Source organism: Arachis stenosperma, chromosome 2 (genome assembly GCF_014773155.1).
Source record: "Arachis stenosperma cultivar V10309 chromosome 2, arast.V10309.gnm1.PFL2, whole genome shotgun sequence".
NCBI classification, from domain to species: Eukaryota; Viridiplantae; Streptophyta; class Magnoliopsida; order Fabales; family Fabaceae; genus Arachis; species Arachis stenosperma.
In genome coordinates, this window is record NC_080378.1 from 813,923 (window position 1) to 839,645 (window position 25,723).

The 25,723-nt window shown below is 24.5% G+C and overlaps 2 protein-coding genes across 2 annotated transcripts; both read right to left on the bottom strand.

The window, feature by feature from the left end:
• Positions 1 to 504: 504 nt before the first annotated feature.
• LOC130963698 (ubiquitin-conjugating enzyme E2 4-like) lies at positions 505 to 3,808 on the bottom strand. Its single transcript, XM_057889800.1, has 6 exons — positions 3,580 to 3,808; positions 3,359 to 3,438; positions 2,698 to 2,812; positions 2,548 to 2,600; positions 2,314 to 2,442; positions 505 to 858 (listed from the first exon to the last, which is right to left on the bottom strand). Exons 1-6 carry the CDS (start codon positions 3,621 to 3,623, stop codon positions 725 to 727), a joined length of 555 nt encoding a protein of 184 aa, XP_057745783.1. The 5' UTR covers positions 3,624 to 3,808; the 3' UTR covers positions 505 to 724.
• A 7,055-nt stretch (positions 3,809 to 10,863) lies between these two features.
• Positions 10,864 to 15,790, bottom strand: LOC130960188 (AT-rich interactive domain-containing protein 1-like). The gene is made up of 4 exons (XM_057885514.1): positions 15,714 to 15,790; positions 13,578 to 14,080; positions 12,319 to 12,853; positions 10,864 to 11,216 (listed from the first exon to the last, which is right to left on the bottom strand). The coding sequence occupies exons 2-4, from the start codon at positions 14,058 to 14,060 to the stop codon at positions 11,134 to 11,136; spliced, it is 1,101 nt and encodes a 366-aa protein (XP_057741497.1). The 5' UTR covers positions 14,061 to 14,080; positions 15,714 to 15,790; the 3' UTR covers positions 10,864 to 11,133.
• Between the last annotated feature and the right edge of the window lie 9,933 nt (positions 15,791 to 25,723).

Below are 25,723 nucleotides of genomic sequence, written 5' to 3' on the forward strand. Positions count from 1 at the left end.
TTTTATATGTATGTATGTCCCCGTAACTTCCATGTCGTGTCGTGTTCCGTGTCCGTGCATCATAACTTTTGATGTATTCAATGCATTAGTAAAAATATAAAACATTTAATTTTTCAATAATTTTTATAAAAAATTCTTTTTATGATGTTTTTAACTCTATGCCCTAGGATACAAGTTAAAATCTTTATTTGGATTACTATTACAATAAATGTGACATAATTGATAATTCAAAGATTAAATAATGCTAGAGACAATATTTCAATATTTAATTATCTAAGTGTGAATGAATAAATCAATAAATGAGTATAACACTTTAGATTTTTTTTTTAATGATTACCAAATTGACAATCCAAAATGTTTGGTAACCAAAAACAGCTAAAATTTAGCTTATTTAACATTTATTAATTGTCGCAACAATTAATGAATGCCAAATAAAACCTTTTTTTTTTTTTGTGTCTCCGAAGCATTATTGATTACCAAATTACTGCAAAAATAGCTTATGGATTGAACAAGAGAACTACATTACATTAGGAAATCAAATGTTGCATCATTATTTACATTGACTAGCTAAGAACAAGGGAGGAGAATTTCCCCCCTACCAATAACAACAATCAAAGTTCATTTCCATGTAATGAGGATGTTAATTATATAATAACTAGAACATAATTTACATTTTACAGGTAATAATTAACATTACATTGTGATTTGTGAGTGAACAGTGGCACTATGGATCTGCCTTACCAGCCACTTGTTCATCACTTGAATCATATTCATCTTCAGTTAGTTCCTCATCATCACTAGACTTGTCTTCTGTTGCATCTCCTATGTCTTCAGCCTTAGCATACTTCTCACAATATTCTAAACAATTTCAAGTCAAAGGCATAGATACCAGCAAGTGTTAAATTCAGATATTTTTTGGTTCTGAAATACAAGCCAGAAGTTAAAGAGAAATCGACTCTTATAAGCTAGTTCGCGAACCGTCGAAGTTAACTGTTATGAGTTCACAATTTCAGGTTCCCGGATCGACTTTATGAGTCGAGTTTTATCATTCAAGTTTATGGAAGTTCCACGAGTTCGGGGAAACATCTCGGATGCATCGGGTTGAACTTGCCCCATCATGCAACAATGTAATCCAATGGTACAAATATGAATTATAAGAATGAATGAACCATCATGATTTAGATCAATACCATTGGATTATCTTTGTGCATGATGCATTATAGCATTGTCCTCATAAACCAACCAATATCTTATTGTCTTGGAAGCATCAACTTTAGAACTTGGTGCAATAGTGCATCATGTACTTAGGTACTTCAATGGTTAGATTTAGATCATGAGTGTGATATTAATCATGATTCAAATCTACACCACTGAATCACCTTAGTGTATGATACATCAAGTTCAACCTAGTGCATCATAGCATTATCCAAAGTGAGTATTGAATCAACAAAAGACAGGTACTAATTTCTATACTTGCTATACATGAATGATATACAAATACCATGAGAGATATGTGACTGCTTCGGTTGACACAGTATAGAAGAGGCCACTAACAAGAAGAAGAAGCAAAAGAAGAAGAAGACGAAGAAGCAAATCTTGTCTGATTATGTGGGGAAAAAGTTTATAAGTGCGAAACAGAAACACTGATAATGAAGATATAAAACTTTTAATGGAATGGTTAGATTTGACATTTAGACATCTGAGTTTGACATGTTTGCCAACTTAATATTCAGCTGGACCAAGATATTAATCATGCCGGATTTCGGCTCTATAGAAGGAAACAAGATCATGTAATTGAGATGTAAATTGTGTTCATCAACAATCTCAATCAAGGGTTTACTTCAATCGTGATAGTAAGCAGATATCATCTTTTTATCTACTTGCACAAGAGGTAATATACATAACAAAGATGGAGATAAGATTGTATCTTCTTTTTCACAAGAAAATTTAACACCCAAAGGTCCATTTGGTTTTAAAGAAACAAAAGGATTGAGAATTAATTACAAAAATGTCACTTTAAAAGTTAGGTGCATTCATAACTCGATGTATTTTGACATAAATTGTATCCAGATGCATTGAATTGATAATGTATCAAATTTCCAAAGTGAGAAATACTTTGAAACAAAGGAAGTAGTTGAATTATATCCCTTCTGGTTTAGACTTTAGAGTTCACTTGTAGCCACAGTTAAAAAGAGAAAGAAAGAAAAACAGCAAAGAAAACATAATAGGTGCGTAATGCTCGAAAAGGGTAAGCTCATATGATCTAATGGTCTAGTACAAACAAGAGATGAACATTCAGCAAAGGATCAATACCTTTAACCCTTTGATCATAAGAAGCTCGATCACGCATCATTAAAGCAGCAGCTTCTCCATTCAAGGGGTCTGACGGATTCGGATATAACAGAAGTTGTGGAAGAAAAACCTCAAACACATTGACAAGATCTGGAAAAGTAAAGATTTTGACATAAGACAATGAACCAAAAAGATCAAACTGAAACTGAATAAAACCACAAATTTTCTCAGAGGCTTGTCGAAAAAGATCATTACCAAACATGGGGCTCCAGGTTTGATTGATAACATCCAGACAAACCGATCCCGACCTGAAACAATTGTTATTTCAAGAAGATCATTCACTTAGTAAACCCCTCAAGACAGAAAGTTTCAAATTCAAAGCATTAGTATGATTGATATTCTTACATCTCATCGACATTCGGATGATAGATCTTATTAACAAAGCCTATGGAAGGAGATTTATAAGGATAAGCATCTGGCAGCTCAACTCTTACTTTCCAAACACCTCCATGATAAGGACCTACCAAGAGCCATCAAGGAGATCAAAAGCAGATTGAATTAAAAGAGAAAAAAAAAGAACAATCACCTTTCTCAAAATCAAACATTCCAACTCAGTTTAACATCTTGAAACCAGAACAAAACAATAAGCAAATGGGGAAATCTATCAATCATGGTAATTGGTAAATAATTGGTTATATTATATAAAGCAAAAATCCAAACAACAAAAAATCATACAAATATTTTTATGTCTAGAAGTAAATGTCATATTCCTAATGAAAATGTCAAAACAAGCATAAGGGAAAATCAACAAGGAACACTTAACAGGTAATTGAGTTGCAAAATAAGAACCAAAACTCATTTTGCTGCCTCAAATTAATATTCAGCAACACAAGCAATCAATCAGTAAACCAAACAAAACATCAGTCACAACATAAGCATCATATTGCTGCAACCCCAAATCCAAATCCAAATCCAGAGCTACCAAAGTCAAACATCCACCATCAACAATAAAATAAACAGTGATTAAAAAAAAAAAGAGAAAGAATAAAAAAGAAGAAGAGTTTACTCTCATTAGGTCCATTGAAATGGACATAAAACTCTTGCATTCCATCATTGATCATCTCCACCTTGTAATCACTCATCATCCTACAAGAAAAAAAATTTAAGAGAAAAAATCAGAAAAAAAATCAAAATAAAAAACAGAATTTGAAGTCAAACCAGGATACCCAACAGGTAAAAGATTAAAACTTGAATGATAAAAATTAAAAAAAAAAGTCGGGAATTAACAGTTTCATAAGGTCCATCTCTCGCCGCTTGCTTGGGGAGGACATCTTTTTTCCCTTCTTTTCTCTTTCACTTTGTTCTTTACTTCTCTTTAGAGAGAGAGAGAGAGAGAAATGGAATTGGGAGAAGATGAAGTTTTGTGGGGAGAGACTTGCTTGTGCAAGTAGAAGAAGCAAAATTGGTTCAAGCTCAATTGCAGAAATCAATAAAATTAGCTAGTGATCTTATGGATTGATAATAATATTATTATTAGGTTTAATTCCTTGGTTGGTGTTATAGTTTTGCGAAATTTTTAATTAGGTTTTTATATTTTTTTTAATTGAGCTCCTACACTAAAATTTTTTTTAATTGAATCCTTACATTTTTTTTTATTTGAGTTTTTGCACTATTTTTTTTTAGTTGAATCCCTGTACAATTAAGTTAATTACTATAAAAAAAAACCTAATTAAAAAAAATTTAGTACAGTATAAAGATTTAATTAAAAATTTTGTAAACTTATATAAACTAATAGAGTAATTAAATCTTATTATTATTCTAATTCTTTTTATGTATATAATTATTCTTTTTCTTTTTTGTTAATCTGCCATTTTATTTAAAATGTATATAATTATTAAGAAACTTAAAACAAATAAAACATATCGATGTAATATTATTAAATATTTTTAAATTAATAGAAAGAGAAAAAAATAAAAAACTTCAATACCTTTTTATAAATTGGGAATATAATTTTTATAATTAAATAAAAAAATGTTCCATAAAAAAAGCTAAAAGTAACATATATTGTAAAAGAAAATTAAAATTACAGAAGAAAAAAAAGAGCCACAAGGTAGATTTCAAAAGAGATGGATATTGTAACACTTTTGCTTATCCCTACCATTCTCCTATCGATCTTTTATCGGGTGAGATTTAATGAGGCCAAGCAAAACTTGATATTATAAGATCGAATTTTTTTTATATTATAAAAAATTTCTGTAGATTCTATCCATATCATATTTTGATGAGTAGGATCCTTTTAAGATAAGAAGTAATCTTAGAACATACTTAATGACATTGAATGAGGAAGAAAGAAATAACACTAGCTAAACTTTCAGAAAGAGAAAAGAGATTTAGGACATTTTTTGTAAAGTAGAAAAAGTGGATATATTATAATGTTCGTTGAGGTCTGATTACAACTAAAGTGAGCTCTTTCTTTTATAGAGGTCTCCAGATAACAATAATATCTTATGGAATTTAAACAAATCTATTATATAATAACAGCTGGAGGATAAGGATAAGTCTTATCTCTTTCTGACTTTATCTAGACAAGTAATAAAGATCAAATCACTTCATTTTATTGCACTCAATAATTATACATGGTAAAAATATTGTTTTAATAAATGGGCGGTTTAAAATAATTTTTAAAAAAAAACTCATTACTATTTCAAAAAAATGATATATCATCAAAGACTAAATTGACCGCTTTAAGATCCATGTATGGATCCTATAAATAGGTGAATGAATCTTCAGTGTTTTTTTCATTAAAATCTTAAACATCTTATAAATACAAATCATATAAATTTGAGTATAAATTTTCAATGTTATTAAATAATCCTGCATCAATTCTGATTGAACTTTATAGTAAAACATATACTCTATCACTTGAATCTTCAAAATTTAGATCCTCATTAAAATTTCTGCTTGTTATTGGGATACGTCTGGACTGCTTGGCTGAGCAAAAAATTTTTTTTCTGTTCTTAAAATATAAAAAAATATTATTTAAATTAATTAATTATTTCTGAAATTATTTATGAAATTATGAATCTGGACTTAAACTGTTCGAGTATATACATCGTAATTCTTAAACTAATAAAACTAATGTATCAAGACACAATCTAATCTAAATACCTTAACTTTTTTATTTTGGGTAAAAAACGGATACCAAGTACATGCTTTATCTTTATATCTAAGTTCATTGAATTGAATTAGAGATATGCTACTTTATACAAAAATAATACTCAATAGAAAGTTTTTTTTCAATATCTTTTAATTCGATAAATAAAAAATTAATTTATTATAAATTAAAATTTTATTTAATAATTTATTGTTAGTCATAAATTACTAAATACTCAAATTGATGTTTAAAGTTTTAAGTTCGAATACTTATTTGAGCAATGAATTAATCATTAAATCAACCTAGATTCATTTAATGTAGTCTGTACAAGTAATTTATTACCACTTTAGATGCCTTGCACGTGTAAGATTCTTCATATGCAATTACCATGATACCCCTTCTTATGTGATTCACATTTCAAAGTAAAAAACAACCAACTACTTTAGCTATTAAATTCGTTTAATTCATCATTTTGGATAAAATATTTTTGAATTTACCTTTACTAATATCTAATAGAATAACAAATTAAAAATATTTCAAAAGCTTTAAATTAATATCTTTTCTAAATATTATTTTTCAATATTTTGACTATAACATAAAAAGGGTAAAATTTATAAAAGTTGCATTGTCATGGAAACAAGCTAGTTTAATGTTTTTATGGTTTTTGAAAAAATAAATCCAACCATAAAAACATTCCACAGATTAATTAATATAACGACAAATGAGTTAGTAATAATTTAGAAGACAAATTTAAAGGACAGAGTCCTAACTTCACTGAAGATCATTTTGCTTTTGACAGACAAATTTTTGGGCGGTGAGCATTTTCTTTTGTTTTGATATAAAATAATGATAATGATAATGGAAGCATTTGCGTGTGAAAGTGAAAGTGTGATTCACTTCATTTCTTGGGTTATGGATTTCTAGCTGGACACAAATTTTGGATCACAAATATCACACTTTTTCTTTTTCACATTGTGATTTGTGAATAGGGTAAAAATATACAATTGTAATTAATAATAATCAATAGAAATTGTTTATTATTATACATTCAAAATTTTTGTTTAAGGGGATCAATTAACATTCTTCTAAAATAATACAAGATTAAAGTTGATAGCATCAGCTATATCTTAAGTAGTGTTTAGAAAAGAAAGAGATAGAAACTGAAAAAATTGAAATTAAAAAATAAAGATTAAAAAATAAAAAATTAAAATAAATTTTAATATTGTGTTTAGTGTAAAACAGAAGGTAAAGATTGAAATAAGAATAAAATTTTGATTTAATTTGTATAAAAGATAAAATTAAAATTAATTAATTAAAATAAAAATATTTTAAGTATAAAATATTATTAAAGTTTCGATCTTTATTTTTAAAAAAATTAGTTTTTTGTATCTCCATTTTTTTGTAAGTATAGAAATACTAAAATTTTAAGAATAAAGACTAAAATTTTAGTACCAATTTCTGGATCAATAAATATAATATTAAATTTTAATCTTTCAATTTTCGTCTCAATACTTTAAAACAAAAATTAATAAAGTGTCTTTTTATTTTATTTTATTTTATTTATTGAAAACGTGATTAGTAGCTAGTAAATGTTAATTTAGGAGTTTATAGGTTTTATTAAAGAAAAACCAAAATAAATTAAAATAGTGGTGATGATGGTAAGGTGGATTCAACTAAACAAATGGATCCACTTGTAAGAGAGATTAAGAAAAGTGGAAGAAAACAAGAAAGATTTCAACTTTGACATTGAAATTAGTTCTAATATGATTATGGTGTTATAGGACATTAGACATATAAGGGAAGTATATAAATATGAAAATTTAATTTTGGATTCTCCTCAATAATGCAATTCCATTTTAAGCTAAGTTTCAATTCAATAATGATATCTACAGTAATTAATAACTATTAGATTCTTAATAAGTGGAATCTGGCCCATATTATTGAATTAGCAATATCGATGATTGATTGATTCATTATTTCAATTTTTTAATCAAATTAAAGTGGGTGTCTTAAAAAATATATACGAACGAAATCAAGTTCATTTAAATAATTAATAATAATTACTCGCCGTTTTAATTGTATATAAAAAATTAATTACTAAATTATTTATTTATATAAAATATATATTAAAAATAAATTAAATATCACATATATTTTTATATAAATATATAATAACTGAATTTTAGTATAAAATAAATTAAACTAGCTTATATGATTAACAAAAAATAACTATTATATACATAATTCTAATAATAATATGTATGTGAATTGAATTATCAATTTGATCATAATCTATCTGTTTTTAATTAAGTGTCCGTTTTAAAATATTATATTTTTTTTTACAAATAATTATTCATTAAGCAAATCAGTTTAAAATAACTTTTCATCAATATGAAAATACAAAATGTTTTCATTTTTTCTTTTAATTCATATGTCTTGGTGCATCTAAAACTTTATTCAGCTATTTGAATTAATCAATCATCATTAGTTTCAAATCAAATATACTATTCTAATCCAGCTCTGTTGAAGTTTGATGTTAATTATGGAGAAGGATATTAAAAAAACAAATAAAAAAAAGAAAAAGAAAGAAATTTTAAGATCTTTTTGTTTTATTTTAGAAGAATGTTACATACATTATACACATATATAATTCAAATAATATTTCTCTTTATTTTATTCTTCCTTTTACTTTAGTTTATGTTCATACAAAAGTTATCAAGAGTTTGTGTCAAATTAAAGTTTGATTTCCCACTGGTGACTCAGCCTTATTTTATTTGTAGTGTTGGATTCTGGTTTTCTGGATAAGTCTGACATGTTCTTTTTCTGAACAATTAAGTTTGTACTATAATTCCATGAAAAAAAAAAACAGGTTTTGTACTATATATAATTTAACAAAGTAATGATTATCTGGCAATCATTTTGTCAAACTTGAATTATAAATAATTAAAGTTTAATAAAGTTTATGCTTATGTTTTTTAAAATTCAACATAGCAAATTGATTCAATATGATCTACCAAATAAGTTCAGATTTATACTCTTGGAAAAATTTCAATAATGTATCAGTATATTGATATTTTAATAATTTTTAACCGTTAATTTTAATTATAAAAAATATATAATATATAATTAAAATTAACAGTTAAAAATTATTATAATATCGATGTATTAATATATTTACAAAATTTTTTATACTTTTATATTAAATTTGTTATGAATGAAAATAATAATATAAAGAAATAAAAAATTTTAAATTTATTTTATTTAATATTTATTAATTTAATAAATATTAAATAAAATAAATTTTGACTATTTTTATTTTTTTTTTGTTATTAAATATTTTTGAAATGAAAATTAGTATTTTCAAACACGTGCACTTGCTATATTTTGATCTTTGCTGGGCTGGCACTTTTTCTTGAATAAATGCACATTTATTTTCCAAAAGAACCACAAATAAATTAGTGCATTAAATTCTCCATCATAATTGGTTAAAATTAATGTTTCTATGTTAGTGATTAGGGATTTGGTTCTCTAAAGTTTGAATTTTACTTTAAAGAATAAAGTGTGATCTCTCACTATTAATTTTATAGGTGAGACCAAAGAATAAATATGAAAGAAAAACTATTTAAGGGTAAAAAATTACACTTTATTCTCTAAAGTGAAATTCAAATTTTAAAAGATTCAAATCCAGTTATTAGTGGGTTGGGGAGATGGTTGTTGTTAGATATTAATACATTAATAATATATTCCTTAGAAAAAAAAATCTAATTAAACATTATAATATCTATGAAACTATGTTGATTCTTGAACAATGCTTCACTCAATGTGCTTTTAGACCTTTCTCTATGAAAAATAGCTGCAAATGCAAAACTAAAAGACATTCATTGATATAAATTTGGTGCAACTTGATACACTTTTGGACCATGTTGAATTGTGGGGCTAAATCTTAAATTCATAAGAAGCATCATAATGTTGAGTGTTCATAGGGCTTCTTTTCACATACATTGAAAAATGGGTGGCTCTCATTTAGATAAAGAATTCAATCAACCTACCTTTTCATCTCCATCAATCAAAATCTAATAGATAACATTAAAAATTTGATGTTTCATATAATAAGATCATGACTTGGGTACTCAACAATTTTAGATAATAATAATAATAAGAATAACTAAAAAAAGCTATAATGTTATGTTAACATATTTTGTATATACACATTTTCAGGTTTTCATGTTTTTGTCCATTTATTCTTGTAAAGTGCCTGAAGATAAAAATAATATGCTTAATTTTTTTTTTTTGGGGTGGGAGGGAATAAAAAGATTGTCCATAAAAAAATTAAAGAGAAAGAAAAATGCAATTGAGTAAGGTCATCTTCTAATGTGAGAGTATTTGATATACTTATATATACACAATATGTAAATATCATACAACTTAATAATTAATTCATTATCACGCACTTTAATTATTACAAAATTATTATATAGCACAGTATTTATATGATTAATTTTTTTCTTGATTAGTTTAGTGTATTTATTTTGTGTACACTTTTGTTTTTGGTTTGGACTTCTAGATTTGTAGTTTTCGCAATCAAATGCTATTTAGGCACAGATTTGGGCCAGGTTTAGCCAAGAAGCCCAGCCCAATTTGGTGTCACATTTCAAGGATATACCAAAAACATAGACAGAAGGATGCTACTAATTGAAGGACTAAAAAAATTCTATTTATGAATACTGAATCACAGACACTTTGCTAAGTTGTCGTATTCGTGTGTTAGATACATTCTGGACACGACATTTATTAATATTTGTTCGACATACATATTTGTTGTATTCAACCGTATTTTAATAAAAAATAAAAAAAAATTTCGTACACACTTGGACATATCAAAATACATCACGTATATTCTTGACATGAGTTTAAAAATAATATATTATTATTTATTAAAATAACAATATTTTAAATATTTTATATAATTAAAAAATATTAAAAGTAATTAAAAAATATTTCATATTTTAATATTAATAAAATATCAAAAAAGCATTGTAATTTATCTAAAAAATACTTTATATTTTATATATATATCGAATCCTGTGTTTTATAAGATTTTAAAATTCATGTGTTCGCGTCTTCTGTGTCATATCATATTCCATTTCGTCTTCATGTCAATACCATCATAGTTAACACATGATCGATTCAAATAGCATATATTTCTTTTTAATAGTGGTTTCGAATTCAAAATTAGTTTTAGCCAGGATCAAATTTGCATGATCATAGTTGAATCTACACTTAAACTATTTTCAAGAGAATAATAAGATATACATATACTAGGACACACATCCGAATAAACCAAGCTTATTACTAAAAAGAAATGATATATATGGTTTATATTCTAAACAAGTCTAATTAAGTAGGCAAAAGTCCAATCATCATACTGAAAGGCTTACAAACTTAATAAAGAAGCCTTCATTTTGAGAAGTGCAAGCAGTCTATTATATTATTCAGGACATTATTCTTTTTGCATCTAATTTTTTAAAGTACATTTAATGTGTGTCATAAAGTTATTTACAATCATTTTTTTTTATCACTTGAAGCATTTCATAAATTTTGTTAAAAAAGTCAAAAATAAATGATTGTAAATATTTTTGCAACACACATTATTAAATATACCTTCTTTATATATATATATTCTTTTCTTATTCTTCCTCTTCTTCTTCACTTAACAACTTTTTTGTATCTACTCTTGGTTTATCCAAATCCAACTCATAAAAAGCTCTACCTGTATTATGTATACATAAAAAAAATGAGTAATTGGTAATAGTGTTAATTATAATGCTTATAATTAGCTGAGTCTTATTAGTTTATGTTTTTGAGTTAAAAACATGAGTAGCAAATGTACATTAATTCTTTCTCTACTTTTTTTTTTAGTATTAAGAAATTAATAAATGATTTAAATAAGTACAAATTTTTTAAAAAACAAAATGTATGGATAGAAAATAAAAAATCAACCAAATCCTAAAATACTAATAACATAGCAAGATAAGACAATGTAACTTAACATCACATTATTTAATTCATTATGTGATTATATACTGATGTATGTTAGGGATTAAAATAATAAAACATGTTATTTTTTATTTAGACAGATAAAAAAAATTATAAAGATCAAACTATTTAACCTAGTTTAAACATTGATAAAGAGAGAAATATTACATAAATAAATGATTTTGACAACGATATGCATGTGACAATAATTACACCAAAAACAAGAAAGATATGTATTTTGAACCTGTTATCAAAAGTTGAAAACTTATTATTTACATAACATACATTTTTTACTAATAAATTATTTAAAGGGTAAAATATATTTTTTGTTTTTTAAATTTGTCAAAAATTTTAAACATATTCCTAAATTTTATTTTATTTTAATTTTATCCAAATAATTTTTATTTGCATCAAATATATCATTGATAGTAAATTTTCAAAAAATTTAAGATTAATTCAATAATATTGTATGATAACTATCTCTGATTTACTTGTATTGATGATTATTTTTGTAAAATTGCTGTTGAATTGATCCTAAGGTTTTAAAAAAATTAGTGATCAACCGTATATTTGATACAAATAAAAATTTTTTAGGATAAAATTAAAATAAAATAAAATTTAGGAATATGTTTAACAAATTTTAAGGAAAAAAAAACTTTTCTCAGCTGTGCTTTTAGTAAACTCAGGTACATGCAATTATTTTTATGTAAAATTAATAATTATTAGACGATAATTTAGTTAAATATGTTAAATTATTTAATTATTCTTAACTATTAACTTTAAATAAAGATAACTGTAGTAAATCTTCGTCTTAAACAAATAATCAAAATGCTTACCTAATTCAAGCTTGAGTTTAGTCCTTTTCTCAGCAACATGAAATCCAACACAATCTACTAAACCTCGTGCCGAGCAGCCACATGAATCTTGTCTTCCTTTTCCAATTGGATCCCTTTCAATCATAACTCTTGGATTCATTCCATCTTTTAATGGCCATATTCTTGTCCCTAACCACTTTGAGTCGCTTTCCAAGGAAGCCGTGCCGCCGCCGCCGCCGCCGTTCCATTCCGGCACCATAACTTGGTGTCTTGGACCTATAGGGACATGCTTTACTCTCACGTGTCGATCAAAAAACGATTTTTGTTTAGAATTGTTAGGCATCTTTTTGGCCGTATGTTTTTTTTCTTTGTCTTCTTTTTTTTCTTCTTGTTTTTGAGGATCCAATGATGCATTTGAAGTAGTACGACTACGAATAGAAAATGTGGATCTTTTAGATGAAAATTTCTCATTATTATTTTTCTTGACCTTCTTTCTAAGGTTATATATTCCATCCTTAGGCTCTTCTTCATACAATGATGGACACATCTTCTGACCCTACAAAATAATGACACCAATATTTTAGTTTAATAAGTATATATAATGTTATAGCTTATAAGTATATGTTTACAAATTTTGATTTTATTGAAGTATATAATAAATTATAATATTGATAGAAAAAAAATTAAAGTATATAATAAATTTGAACATTTTTTTAGTAGTTACAATCACTCACTTGAGTCCAATACATTGAAATAATAAGAGACGTTTAAATCAGCATAAATAAAAAATTAACCGATCAAAAACTACAAATAAAACATAAAAAATCAATGAAACTAGATATTAAAAAACATTACAAAGGAAAAAATATTTGGATACAAAATATTAAAAGACATCTTGATAAACAACATATTACAAAAGAAAATGTTGTACAACCAAAGTTTTGATACCAAAAGCAAGAGACATTTATTGAAAATGGGTTTTAAGATTTTTATTATCCAACTACAATAGTGATTTAATTTCTAAAATAAATTAAATAATTTTGATGATATTTCTTTGGATATTATATGCAGTTAAAAATCTTTATTATTCAAAATACATGGAATATAATCTATCAATTTGAAAAAAAAAAATCTTTTTTATGATAACTTAATAGATTAACTAATAGCAGAATAACTAAACTAACATATTAAGAATATAATCTATCAAAAATTTATTCACACAGATATGTCTTTAATTATCAACAAATTTTTTTTTTTAAATAAACAATAATTGAAATTACCTTCCAAAATTGTTGTTCCCTGCTTGACCTAAATCTTTTTTTGTTGGAGGCAGCCTCTCTATACGACAAAACCTTCTTTTTCTTAGGATTTTTATTATTACAAGTTAAACCAATTTTAGATTCGCCACAAGGATTCACAGCAACATTTTTAACCCAACTCAATAATTCCATTGAATTATTGTCACATTTTCTGTTATTATCATTGCCGTCATAACCACCGCATTTTTTATTTTCAACATCAAATTCCTCCAACACTTGTATTTCATCGTCACTACTATCTTCTCCTCCTTTTTCACCATACTCGGCGAGAATTGAGTCGTCGAGAATGAATTGATTCAATACACATACCGTTGTATCTACGTCTAGATCATGATGATGATATTCTTGGTTAGGAACTCTCTTATCTTCCTCATCACTTGACTCTGATGATGAACTCACAAGATTCACATAGTTAACACCATGAATCTTTTTCGATGTTGTCATTGTTCGATCACCACCGATATCTATAAAAAATTATATCCCATAGATATATGAGTTTCATAAATTATGTATAAAATGTTATTGGTTAAATTATCTTGATTGAACATTTAATAATAACTATATTATTTAGTCAAATAATTCTTTTGAATAGTTAAATTTATTTCAATTTTATCTACTCTCTTATGATTGTAAATGCATTTAGTCAAGCTAAATTGAATCCTAAATTAATACTTAATTCTTTTGACTAGTGAGAGCATCTTTTTAATGCTTTTATGTTAAAATAAAATAATTTAATTTTTTTTAACATATTAACATAATATATATTATATCAGAAAAATTTGATAATTTTACATTCGTAAAGATTAAATGAATTTATATAGAGTGAGTATTTATATTCCTGTCCCTCTCTCCATTTATTTATGAGATAGGATTTCATCTTTGTGAATATTTCATAGGTCCTTATTTAATTCTTTTGTTGCAAATAATTTCTGTATATATCTTTTTTGGATATCATTTTCAAGTCAAACCCTAGAAATTGACATGCTTAAAACTTTTTCAATACATACCAAAGTAATATATCTTTAATTGAAATTTCTTGAATTTTTTTTATTAAGATGAGAGAAGATTTATGTATACTTGAATTATTGATGTGCGAATTTAATTGCAAAAATTAAAATATCTACCAACATTAATAAATAACTATTTATCATTATATATATATATATATATATATATATATATATATATATTATAATATTTTCTAACTCAAGATAACAAGAAATAATTGAATATTCAATATAAATCTGGACTTTAACAACTCACATAAAATCCACACCGATTCGACTTGTGGATAATAAAAAATTAAATCTTTATATATCCATCTTCGTAGATATCCAGTCTGTTCAGTTTTGTCCCATCTTATTTTTTTCTAACTATTTTTATAATTATTAAAATTCAACGAATAAAATTAAATTTTAAAATTTATATAATCATCATTATTTATATAATGTAAATTAAAATAAAAATTTAAATATAATACAATATTATTAATTATTTTACATATATATATATTAAAATAATATATATTTATATATATTATATATCGGAGCGAATATTACTTAAATCCGACTCCGTTCATTAAAATCTTGATTTGAGTAGATAGAGGCCTGATGGATATCTTTAAATAGTATTGTCATTCTTAAATAGGTCAAATCTTTTGATACATATGAGTAAATTAACTATTTAACCAAACAAAATTAATTCGATGTGATATATATTAAAATTTGTGATTATTCTAGGGTAAGTGGTGGAATAAAATAATATTTCTTAGATATTTTAAAAATATTTTTATTGTTCTTTAAAAAGAATATTTATGACCATTATTTTAATTTACAGTATTAAATTTATATTAAAATAATTATTTTTTATATTTCTGTAAATATATAGATATGTCAATAGTCAATATGAACCTGGAAAAAGAGAAAAGAAAAAGGGCTTTTGCTTGTTAGTGAAAAATAAGTTTTAATCTCATCGGTTTATTTTTATTTTTATTTTTGTTGTGCTGTGCAGAACAAATATTAATCGTAAGAAGAGAAAGAGAAAGGATTAAAAGTCTAAAACAGAAAATAAAAGACAAAGAAAAAGAGAAAGACGTACCAGTTTCTAGAGAGAGACCAAGAGAGAAAGAGAGAATCGGAAATTGAAAAGAAGATTTTTTTAGTGGGTTTTTTTGATGAGTGTTTTAGTTTGAGTTGACCTCTTCTCTGAAACTACAAAATATATATTAAGAATTTTTTATGATGAGGGTGTTTCTGGAATTTGTTAATTTAAATAAAGAATAAACTATTAATATTATATCTGAAAATTTATGTCGTTGACAAAAATAATTTTTAAAAATATAAATGATAAATAAATTTATAAATAATTTAAAAATATGACCAAAATGTTAATAAATATTATATTTTTTTAAGTAATAATTTTTTTTTATATTTAGCAAATGAATTTTATTCGTTTAATCCAAATTTTTTAGTCATATTTGAATAAGTGAATAACTATTAAAAAGACTAAAAAAATTTTAATCTCTAATTTTTTTATTTTTTAATAAACCTTAGTCAAACATAATAAAATTATTTTAAAAAAATATTCACCTAACACAAAATTATCAAATTTTAAAAAATAAAATATTTTATTTTTCTATTAATACTTGTTAAAAATATTAAAATTTGATTTCTAAAATCTTTTTTAAAAAATATATTTAATATATAATTATTTTTTTATGTTTTAAAATATTTTAAGAACTTATTTATCGTTTGTATCATTTTGAGTTGTTTTTGTCAATGATATAAATTTTTTGTCATCATTTTATTATTTTACCCTAAATACAATAAATATATTTAAAGACAAAATTAACTCTCAAAGATATAATTGTCACCATCATTTATGTTAATAGTATTTACTCTGATCTCAAGGATATAACTGAAACATATTTAAAATTTTAAAAATAAAATAAAAATAAATTAAATGTTAATTATATATTTTATTGATTTTTTTAAATATTAGGGACAAAAAGAGATAAAATTTTACCCTATTATCAATTTTGATCTAAAATAATTGCTAAGTACCAAGAGATTATCATTTTTTTAAATAATTATATTATAAAAATGGTAAAGTGATTAAAAAAGGAATAAAATCATGTAATAATAATGACAATTTTCAAAATACATTTGAAATATTTTTCTTTCTCTCAAAATATTATTTTGTTATAATCATCTTATGTATATACTAAAAATTAGCTACTAATAAGCCAATATATATTTGGCATCTTAATTTTTTATCGTATTATTGTAAATAATTTTGATTATTCCACTAAAATATTTTGGTTATCCTATTATGATAAATTTGATTATTTTAGTAAATAATTATTTAGTTAAAATTAAAAATTATATAAATTAATGTATAAATATAGACAAATATATAATAACTAATTTAATAGCTAATTTTTTTTGCACAAAACATTTTTAATTTAGTTAATACTTTTTTTAGTATCAAATAATTTTCAATTTTTAAAATTTTATTTTTCAATTTCAACCTATGTCGGTGCCATTTAAGAATTTGATTGATTTTAAAATAATGTCATTAATTATGGTCTTGCCTTGTATACGAAAAAAGTCATTTTAAAATAAACAACCTAGGACAATTTTTTTTAAACCCAAATTTAATTTATGTACTTATTTATAATCTGGTAACGAAACATTAACTTTGAATTGTCGCTACCTTAGAAACTACTATATATTCACTATTCAGTAACTTTTATATACATATACTGACATCAATAATAATATTTTATTACCATATAATATCTTCCTTTTATTTATAGCTAGAGAGTAGTCTTTAGTTTGTTAAAATTGTTTAAATAGATAATTTCAAAGATCCATATTTTTATTATTAATTTATTATATGATCTATTGTGAGTTTGGATCCGTTATTCTATCACTAAATTTTGGTGATGGTAAATACACTAGAGGATGTAAAATCCCAAATAATGTAACTTAGGCCTTTTTTTGAATAAGACTATATTACTATAGATTATAAAATTTGATGTGTCTTTTTTCGTTGGCAAAACCCAGAAGATTCATGATGAGTTGATAAATATATTTTATTAATTTAGATACAATAAAATTTAAGAAAATATGCTATATAAAATTAACGTTAAGAATGGTAAAATTCTTGGATCCTAACAAGGAACGTCCCACATAGGGTCTGATTATAGGAAATATTTTTGTGAGAATAGAGACGGAAGGTAAATTTTTTCAGAAATATGTGCGGAGATTTAAACGAGAATCTTTATTCTGTTTTTGTTAATATCTGAAATTTATAAATTTATTTAATTATCTTTAATAATTTGTTTTTTATATACTTTTTAGTCATTTCACATGTGTTATATATAGAGAAAAAAAATTCTAAATTTTTAATTTTTATTTGCATAATCTTTCTTCAATTTAGAGATTTTTAATGCCGTCTATACTCTATACAATATTCTTTAATATCAAAAAACGAAAACAGGAATGATAAGCAAATATATAAGTGAAAACAGAAAATAGAGAGACATTCTCTATTTCCACTCTGCCTTGTTATCATCCCTAATTAACATGATAATATTTCATGTATGAAAAGGTTTATCAACAAATATTGTGTATATGTGATTCAGATGAAAGTTTAGTAACACATGCAATGATTTTGTATATACTCCAATGCATATATAGCCTTTGAAATTGATTTGTATTTATGGAGAATGACATAAGCATTACATACATAAAGTTACAATATTTTTTGGTGTCTGATAGAGAAAGAAAAAAAAAACAAGAAAAAATAGCAAATAACTCAACTAAAAAGTTGAACTTTTTTTTTTTTTAATTTTCTTTGATTAGCCTTCTAATATACTCAACAGGAATAGTCCATTCCGTATAAGGTTCATTATTTTTTGCAGTATTTTTGACTAATGAATCAGTAACAATATTAGTAAAAAGCAATACTAAATTAATCTAAGCACTCTCTCACCAGTAATTCCTGAATTTTTTTTATAATATCCTTTTTCATGGCATGAACAGAAGCATTTGTTTTTGAATAAAAACAATATGAGACAATTTGTTTCACAAATAATATCATAAATACTTATCTTTTAAATTAGAATCAAATCTCTTCAAACAGTCAAAAGTTCTCCTCTAAGAACTGATCCAAAAATTTCGTCACTACTATCTCCTCCTTTTTTTTCATCATACTCAGCGAGAATTGATTCGTTGAGAATGAATTGATTCAATACACATATCGTTGTATCTACGTCCAAATCATGATGATGATATTCTTGCTTAGGAACTCCGTTGTCTTCCTCAACACTTGACTCTGACGATGAACTCACAAGATTCACATAGTTACCACCATGAATCTTTTTCGTTGTTGTCATTGTTCAATCACCACCGATATCTATAAAAAATTATGTCCTATATATATATATTAGTTTCATAGATTATGTATAAAATATTATTGGTCAAATTATTTTGATGATTGATCATTGAATAACTATATTATTTAGTTAAATAATTCTCTTGAATAGTTATATAACATATTAATTATAAAAAATAATGACTTAAAATAAAATAATATAAAAAAATGTATGAGATAAGATTTCATCTCTGAATATTTCATAGGTCTTTATTTAATTTTTTTATTGCAAATAATTTTTGCATATATATATTTTGGACTTTATTTTCAAGTTAAACCCTAAAAATTAACACACTTAAAACTTTTTTAATACATACCAAAGTAGTATATCTTTCATTGACATTCTTGAAATTTTTTTATTAAAATGAGAGAAGATTTATTGAATTATTGATGTGCGAATTTAGTTACAAAAATTAAAATATCTATCGGCATTATTAATAATTATTTATCATTATATATATAAATTATTTTTTATGATATTTTCAAACTCAAGAGAACAAAAAGAATAGTTGAATATTCAATATAAATCTGAATTTGATGAACCCGTATAAAATTCACGCCGATCTTATCCGCAGACAGTAAAAATTAAATTCTAATTCACTCTTCTAGATATCTAGTATGTTATATTTTGTTCCATCCTATTTCGTCTTTAACCACCTTTATAATTATTAAAATTCAACAAATAAAATTAAATAAAATAAAATTTTAAAATTTATATAATCATCATCACTTACATAACATAAATTAAAGCAAAAATTTTAATATGATACAATATTATTAATTATATATATATATATATATATATATATATATATATATATATATATATATATATATATATATCAGGAACCGAACAGATACCTGTAAATTCGAATAATATTATCATTTTTAAAAAGGTCAAATCGTTTGATATTTATTTAGGCACGCTGACTATTTAACCAAATAAAATTAATTTGACGTGATATATTAAAATTTGTGATTAGCTATTCTAAAGTAGGTGGTGAAAAAAATAAATATTTTTTAGATATTTTAAAAATATTTTTATTGTTCTCCAAAACAAATATTTATGACTAATATTAAATTTATATTAAAATAATCTTTTTTTATATTTTTGAAAAGCACATTATATAGATATGTTAATAGTAAATATGAATCTGGAAAAAGAAAAAAGAAAAGGAACTTTTACTTGTTAGTGAAAAATAAGTTTTAATCTCATCCGATTTTTTTTTTGCTGTGCAGAATAAATATTAATGGTATGAAGAGAAAGAGAAATGACTAAATTTTCAATTGAAATTTTAAAAATAAAACAGAAAATAAAAGAGAGAGAGAAAGACATATCAGTTCTAGAGGGAGACATAGAGAAAAAGAGAAAATTGAAAATTGAAAAGAAGATTTTATTAGTGGGTCTCTTTGATAAGTGTTTTAGTTTGAGTTGATCTCTTCTGTAAAACTACAAAATATATATTCAAGGTTTTTTATGATAAGGGTGTTTCTGGAATTTGTTAATTTAAATAAAGAATAAACTATTAATATTATATCTGAAAATGTATGTCATTGACAAAAATAATTTTTAAAAATATAATTAATAAATAAATTTTTAAATAATTTTAAAATATGACAAAAATATTTAACAAATATTATATTTTTTCGTGACAATTTTTTTTATATTTAGCAAATGAATTTTTATTCTTTTGATCCAAATTTTTGTAGTCACATATGATAAGTGAATAACTATTACAAAGACTAAAAAAAAAGAACAAAATTTAATCTCTAATTTTTTTATTTTTTAATAAATCTTAGTCAAACATAATAAATTATTTTTAGAAAATATTCACTTAACATAAAATTATCAAATTTTAAAAAATAAATATTTTATTTTTTTATTAATACTTGTAAGAAATATCAAAATTTGATCGCTAAAATCTTTTAAAAAATATATATTTAATATGTAATTATTTTTTACGTTTTAAAATATTTTAAGAGCTTATTTATCGTTTGTATGGTTTTGAGTTATTTTTGTCAATGATATAAATTTTTGGTCATCATTTTATTATTTTACCCTAAATACAATAAATATATTTAGGGACAAAATTAACTCTCAAGGATATAATTGTCATTGGAATTTCTGTTAATAGTATTTACTCTAATTTCAAGGGTATAATTGAAACATATTTAAAATTTTAAAAACAAAATTAAATGTTAATGATATATTTTAAATTTTTTTTTAAAATATTAAGGACAAAAAGAGATAAAATGTTACCCTATTATTAATTTTGATCTAAAATAATTGCTAAGTACTAAGAGATTATCATTTTTTAAATAATTATATTATAAAAACAGTAAAGTAATTAAAAAAGGAATAAAATCATGTAATAATAATGGCAATTTTCAAAATACATTTGAAATATTTTTCTTTATCTCAAGATATTATTTTGTTATAATCATCCTATGTATATACTAAAAATTAGCTACTAATAAGCTAATATATATTTGGCATCTTAATTTTTTATCGTACTATTGTAAATAATTTTGATTATTCTACTAAAATATTTTAGGTTTGGTTATCCTATTATGATAAATTTGATTATTTTAATAAATAATTATTTAGTTAAAATTAAAAATTATATAAATTAATGTATAAATATAGACAAATATATAATAACTAATTTAATAGCTAAATTTTTTTGCACAAAACATTTTTAATTTAGTTAATACTTCCTCTGGTATCAAACAATTTTTAATTTTTAAAATTTTATTTTTCAATTTCAACCTATGTTGGTGCCATTTAAGAATTTGATGGTGGGTTTTAAAATAATGCCAATAGTTATGGTCTTGCCTCATATACGGAAAAAAATAGTTTTAAAATAAACAACCTAGGACGATATTTTTTAAACCCAAAGTTTAATTTATATATCCATTTATAATCTAGTAACAAAACATTAACTTTGAATTGTCGCTACCTTATTATTCACTATTCAGTAACTTTTATACTGACATCAATAATAATATTTTATTACCATGTAATATCTTCCTTTTATTCATAGTTAGACTGTTAGAGAGTAATAGTCTTTGGTTTGTTAAAATTGTTTAAATAGATAACTTCAAAGATTCATATTTTTATGATTAATTTATGGAAAAGTATATAGAACTAAAAGACTATCAGCCAAAAACTAAACAAAACTACATTAATTTATATTAATAATTAATTAATTTTAAATTTTTTAAATTCAAAATTAAAAAAATTTAAAACCTAATTAAAACTTATAAAAACCTTCCTCTTTTCTCTCACATTAACTTATCCACCTCTAACAATCACACACACAAATTCTCTCTCTCACCGTCAGAAGAAGGAAGCTAGCGAGAAGTGGAGAAATTATCGGCGGCGAAAGAAAAGAAGTCCTCTCGGGAGAGGGCAATGGCAGAGAACGATGACCAACGTCGCATGGCCTGAGACTAAGGTGGGGTTTTGGTTCCGGAGCTGCCAAAGCTAGTTTCTTTTGGATCGATCGATACGCGACGCAACAACAACGAAGATGTTTCTTCCTTTGGATTGGGTTAGGGTTCTTCGATGAGATCCAAGACCGTGCGAGTCAAAGCCAAAGAAAAAAGAGAGAAAGAAAGAGAGTTTATTTTGGTTTCTCATTCTATTCTATGGGAAATTGCCTAGTGCTTTATATGTATGGCTATGCTTTCTTCGTCTAATTCAATTTTCTTGGTTACCACTTACCACAACAATCTCTAACAAAATAACAATAATAATTTTCCTCTTTGAAATTTGAGATACTATTTCATCGAGCTCGTTATTATTGATTTGATGATGGTGATGATATTGCATGTTGTTATTTTTGTTGGAAACATTATTGGTCTCAGATTAGTCAAAAGGAGTCCTTAAACAATTACAGAGATATAACAAAAAAAACATTCATTTAATATAAAAAAAATATCTTAATACTTAACAAAAGAAATATCCAGTTATATTTTAGCAAAAATAATTAAATATTTATAAAATTTAAAAAAAAAATATGAAATTCTTAAAAAATAGAGATATTCACATTTGTAATACAAAAAAATTAAAAAAATATATAAAAGAACATTCATTTAGTATGAAAAAGAAACATTCTAATACTTAGCAAAGAAACATCTATATAAAATTCAAAAAATACATAAAAGAACATCCATTTAGTATGAAAAAGAAACATTCTAATACGAAACATCTATATATATTAACTCGTAGATATTTTAAATTCATCTAAAGGTATTTGGCTAATTTTTGGCTAATACCCTTTTGGTTCCCTAGCATTGCTCTTAATTTATTATATGATCTATTGTGACTTTGGATTGGTTATTCTATCACTAAATTTTGGTGATGGTAAATATACTAGAGGGTGTAAAATTTCAAATAATGTAACTTAAGCCTTTCTTAAATAACTATAGATTACAAAATTTGACCTGTCTTTTTTTTGTTGACAAAACCAAGAAGATTCATGAATTTAGATACAATTAAATCTAAGAAAATATGCTATAAAGTTAATGTTAGGAATGGTAAAACTCTTGGATCTTCGCAGGGGACGATCCAAATGGGGTCTGATTATAGAAAACTTTTTTTGTGATAATAGAAATGGAAGGTAAAAATTTTTAGAAAATTTGAACGAGAATTTTTACTCTGTCTTTACTAATATCTGAAATTTATAAATTTATTTAATTATCTTTAATAATTTATTTTTTATATATGTTTTTTAGTCATTTTACATGCGATATATAAAGAGAAAAATATTAAATTTTTAATCTTTATTTGCATATTCCTTCTTCAATTTAAAAATTCTTAATGTTGTCTATACTCTGTTATTGGGAATGGATCCTCTCCAATGAAAAAAAAACTGGATGATATCTAGTGAAAAATTTCACCCTTCATTACATTTTCTTTCTCATTTATTTCTGGTCCCACTTGTAGAATTAAAGGTGGGAGATTACATTTTATTCTATCCAATGACAAAAAAAATGGAGAGCATTCATTTCCCTATGTTATTTCTACGCAGCCACCTCTTTTGTCACTCTCCCTTCTTACTGTTCCGCCATCTCTCACGGTGCCATCACTCTTACAGTCTTGTTCTCTTTGTTTGCAGTGTTCTTTTTCTTCTTTAAGGGTGCGTTCATTTTTTTTTATACAACTCTGTTGTCGTTTCCATTCTCTTTTTTGCTGTCGTGTCTCCCATCTAGTTCTAACTCGCCGTTGCGTCTTCTCACTACATCATTTTGAAAGAAGTCGTTGCCGTTTAGATTTTTTATATAAAATATTGTTGTTTTTGTATAGGATAGATATTTGCAGCTCTAATTTTATGAAAATTAATAATTAGTGAGAACTATCAAAAAAATAGAAATGAAATCTCAAAAAGAATAGGATTATGTAAAAAAATGGAATGGGAGACAATATTCTTCTATATCGGAAAACGAGAACCAAGATGGTGAGCAAATCTAAAGGTAGAAACAAAAAACAGAGAGATATCCCCTGCTTCCACCCTATCTTGTTACCATCCCTAATTAACATAATAATAGTTCATGTATGAAAGAAAAGGTTTATCAACAAATACTGTATATGCGATTTAGATTCAGACGAAAGTTTAGTAGGATGATATGCAATGATTTTGTATATACTCCAATGCATATATAGCCTTTGAAACTGATTTGTATTTGTGGAGAATGACATAAGCATTACATACATAAAGTTACAATATTTGTTTGGTGTGTAATAGAGAAAGAAAAAAAATCAAGAAAAAATAGCAAATAACATAACTAGGAATTTGAAAGTTTTTTTAAATTTTCTTGGATTAGCCTTCTAATATACTCATTATTCTTTGTAGCATTTTTGGCTAATGAGTCAGCAACAATATTAGCAAAACGCAACATCGAATTAATCAAAGTACGTTATTTTCTTACCAGTAAATTCTGAATTTTTTTCACAATATCTTTATTCATGACATGAACAGAGGCATTGTGCTTGAATAAGAAGAACAACCTAAAACAATCCGTTTCACAAATAACATCACGAATATCTATCTTTCAAGTTAGAGTCAAACCTCTTCAAACAACGAAAAATTCTCCTCTAAGAATTGATCCAAATAGAAGAGGACCATCACAACTTTTACAATCAAATTCCACTAAACTAATATCCTCCACAAAACTGGCATTACAATTTATCTTAAACTTATTCAAGGATGAAACCATCCAATCAGTCAACAAAAAAAAGAAGGGCAGCAGCTTCTCAAATATGAACTGAATTGATATACTAAAAAAACGTCACTACAAGAAACATTGTTAAAATCGACGGCCAATTTCTTATACTGTGTCCAAAACTAAAATACCATGATATACATAAAGTTACATGTCTATATGTGAAGGGTTTAATACATGTTTATGACTAATTCAAGGATCAATTATTATATCAATAAGATATTAGGCTAACTTGATTGAATTTGATTAAGTAAGATCTCCTATAGTTGAAATTGAAAAAAATATATAAAATCAAAACAAAACTATTAATTCATGTATATTCTTCTTCATTTATTATTAATGCATATTGATATAGAAAGAGGTGGAGAGAGTTATGCAATTTCATTTTTCATCTTCTATAATAACAACATAATTATAGTCTTTCTTTTGGTGAGGGTACT

Excerpts from the sequence above, each read along its gene's own strand:
- LOC130963698 (XM_057889800.1), bottom strand. The coding sequence starts at position 3,623 with ATGTCCTCCCCAAGCAAGCGGCGAGAGATGGACCTTATGAAACT. Across the intron at positions 2,813-3,358 it reads TTTCAATGGACCTAATGAGA|GTCCTTATCATGGAGGTGTT; the intron begins GTAAACTCTTCT and ends GGCTCTTGGTAG. Across the intron at positions 859-2,313 it reads TTATGATCAAAGGGTTAAAG|AATATTGTGAGAAGTATGCT; the intron begins GTATTGATCCTT and ends GAAATTGTTTAG.
- LOC130960188 (XM_057885514.1), bottom strand. The coding sequence starts at position 14,060 with ATGACAACATCGAAAAAGATTCATGGTGTTAACTATGTGAATCTTGTG. Across the intron at positions 12,854-13,577 it reads GGGAACAACAATTTTGGAAG|GGTCAGAAGATGTGTCCATC; the intron begins GTAATTTCAATT and ends ATTATTTTGTAG. Across the intron at positions 11,217-12,318 it reads TAAACTCAAGCTTGAATTAG|GTAGAGCTTTTTATGAGTTG; the intron begins GTAAGCATTTTG and ends TACATAATACAG.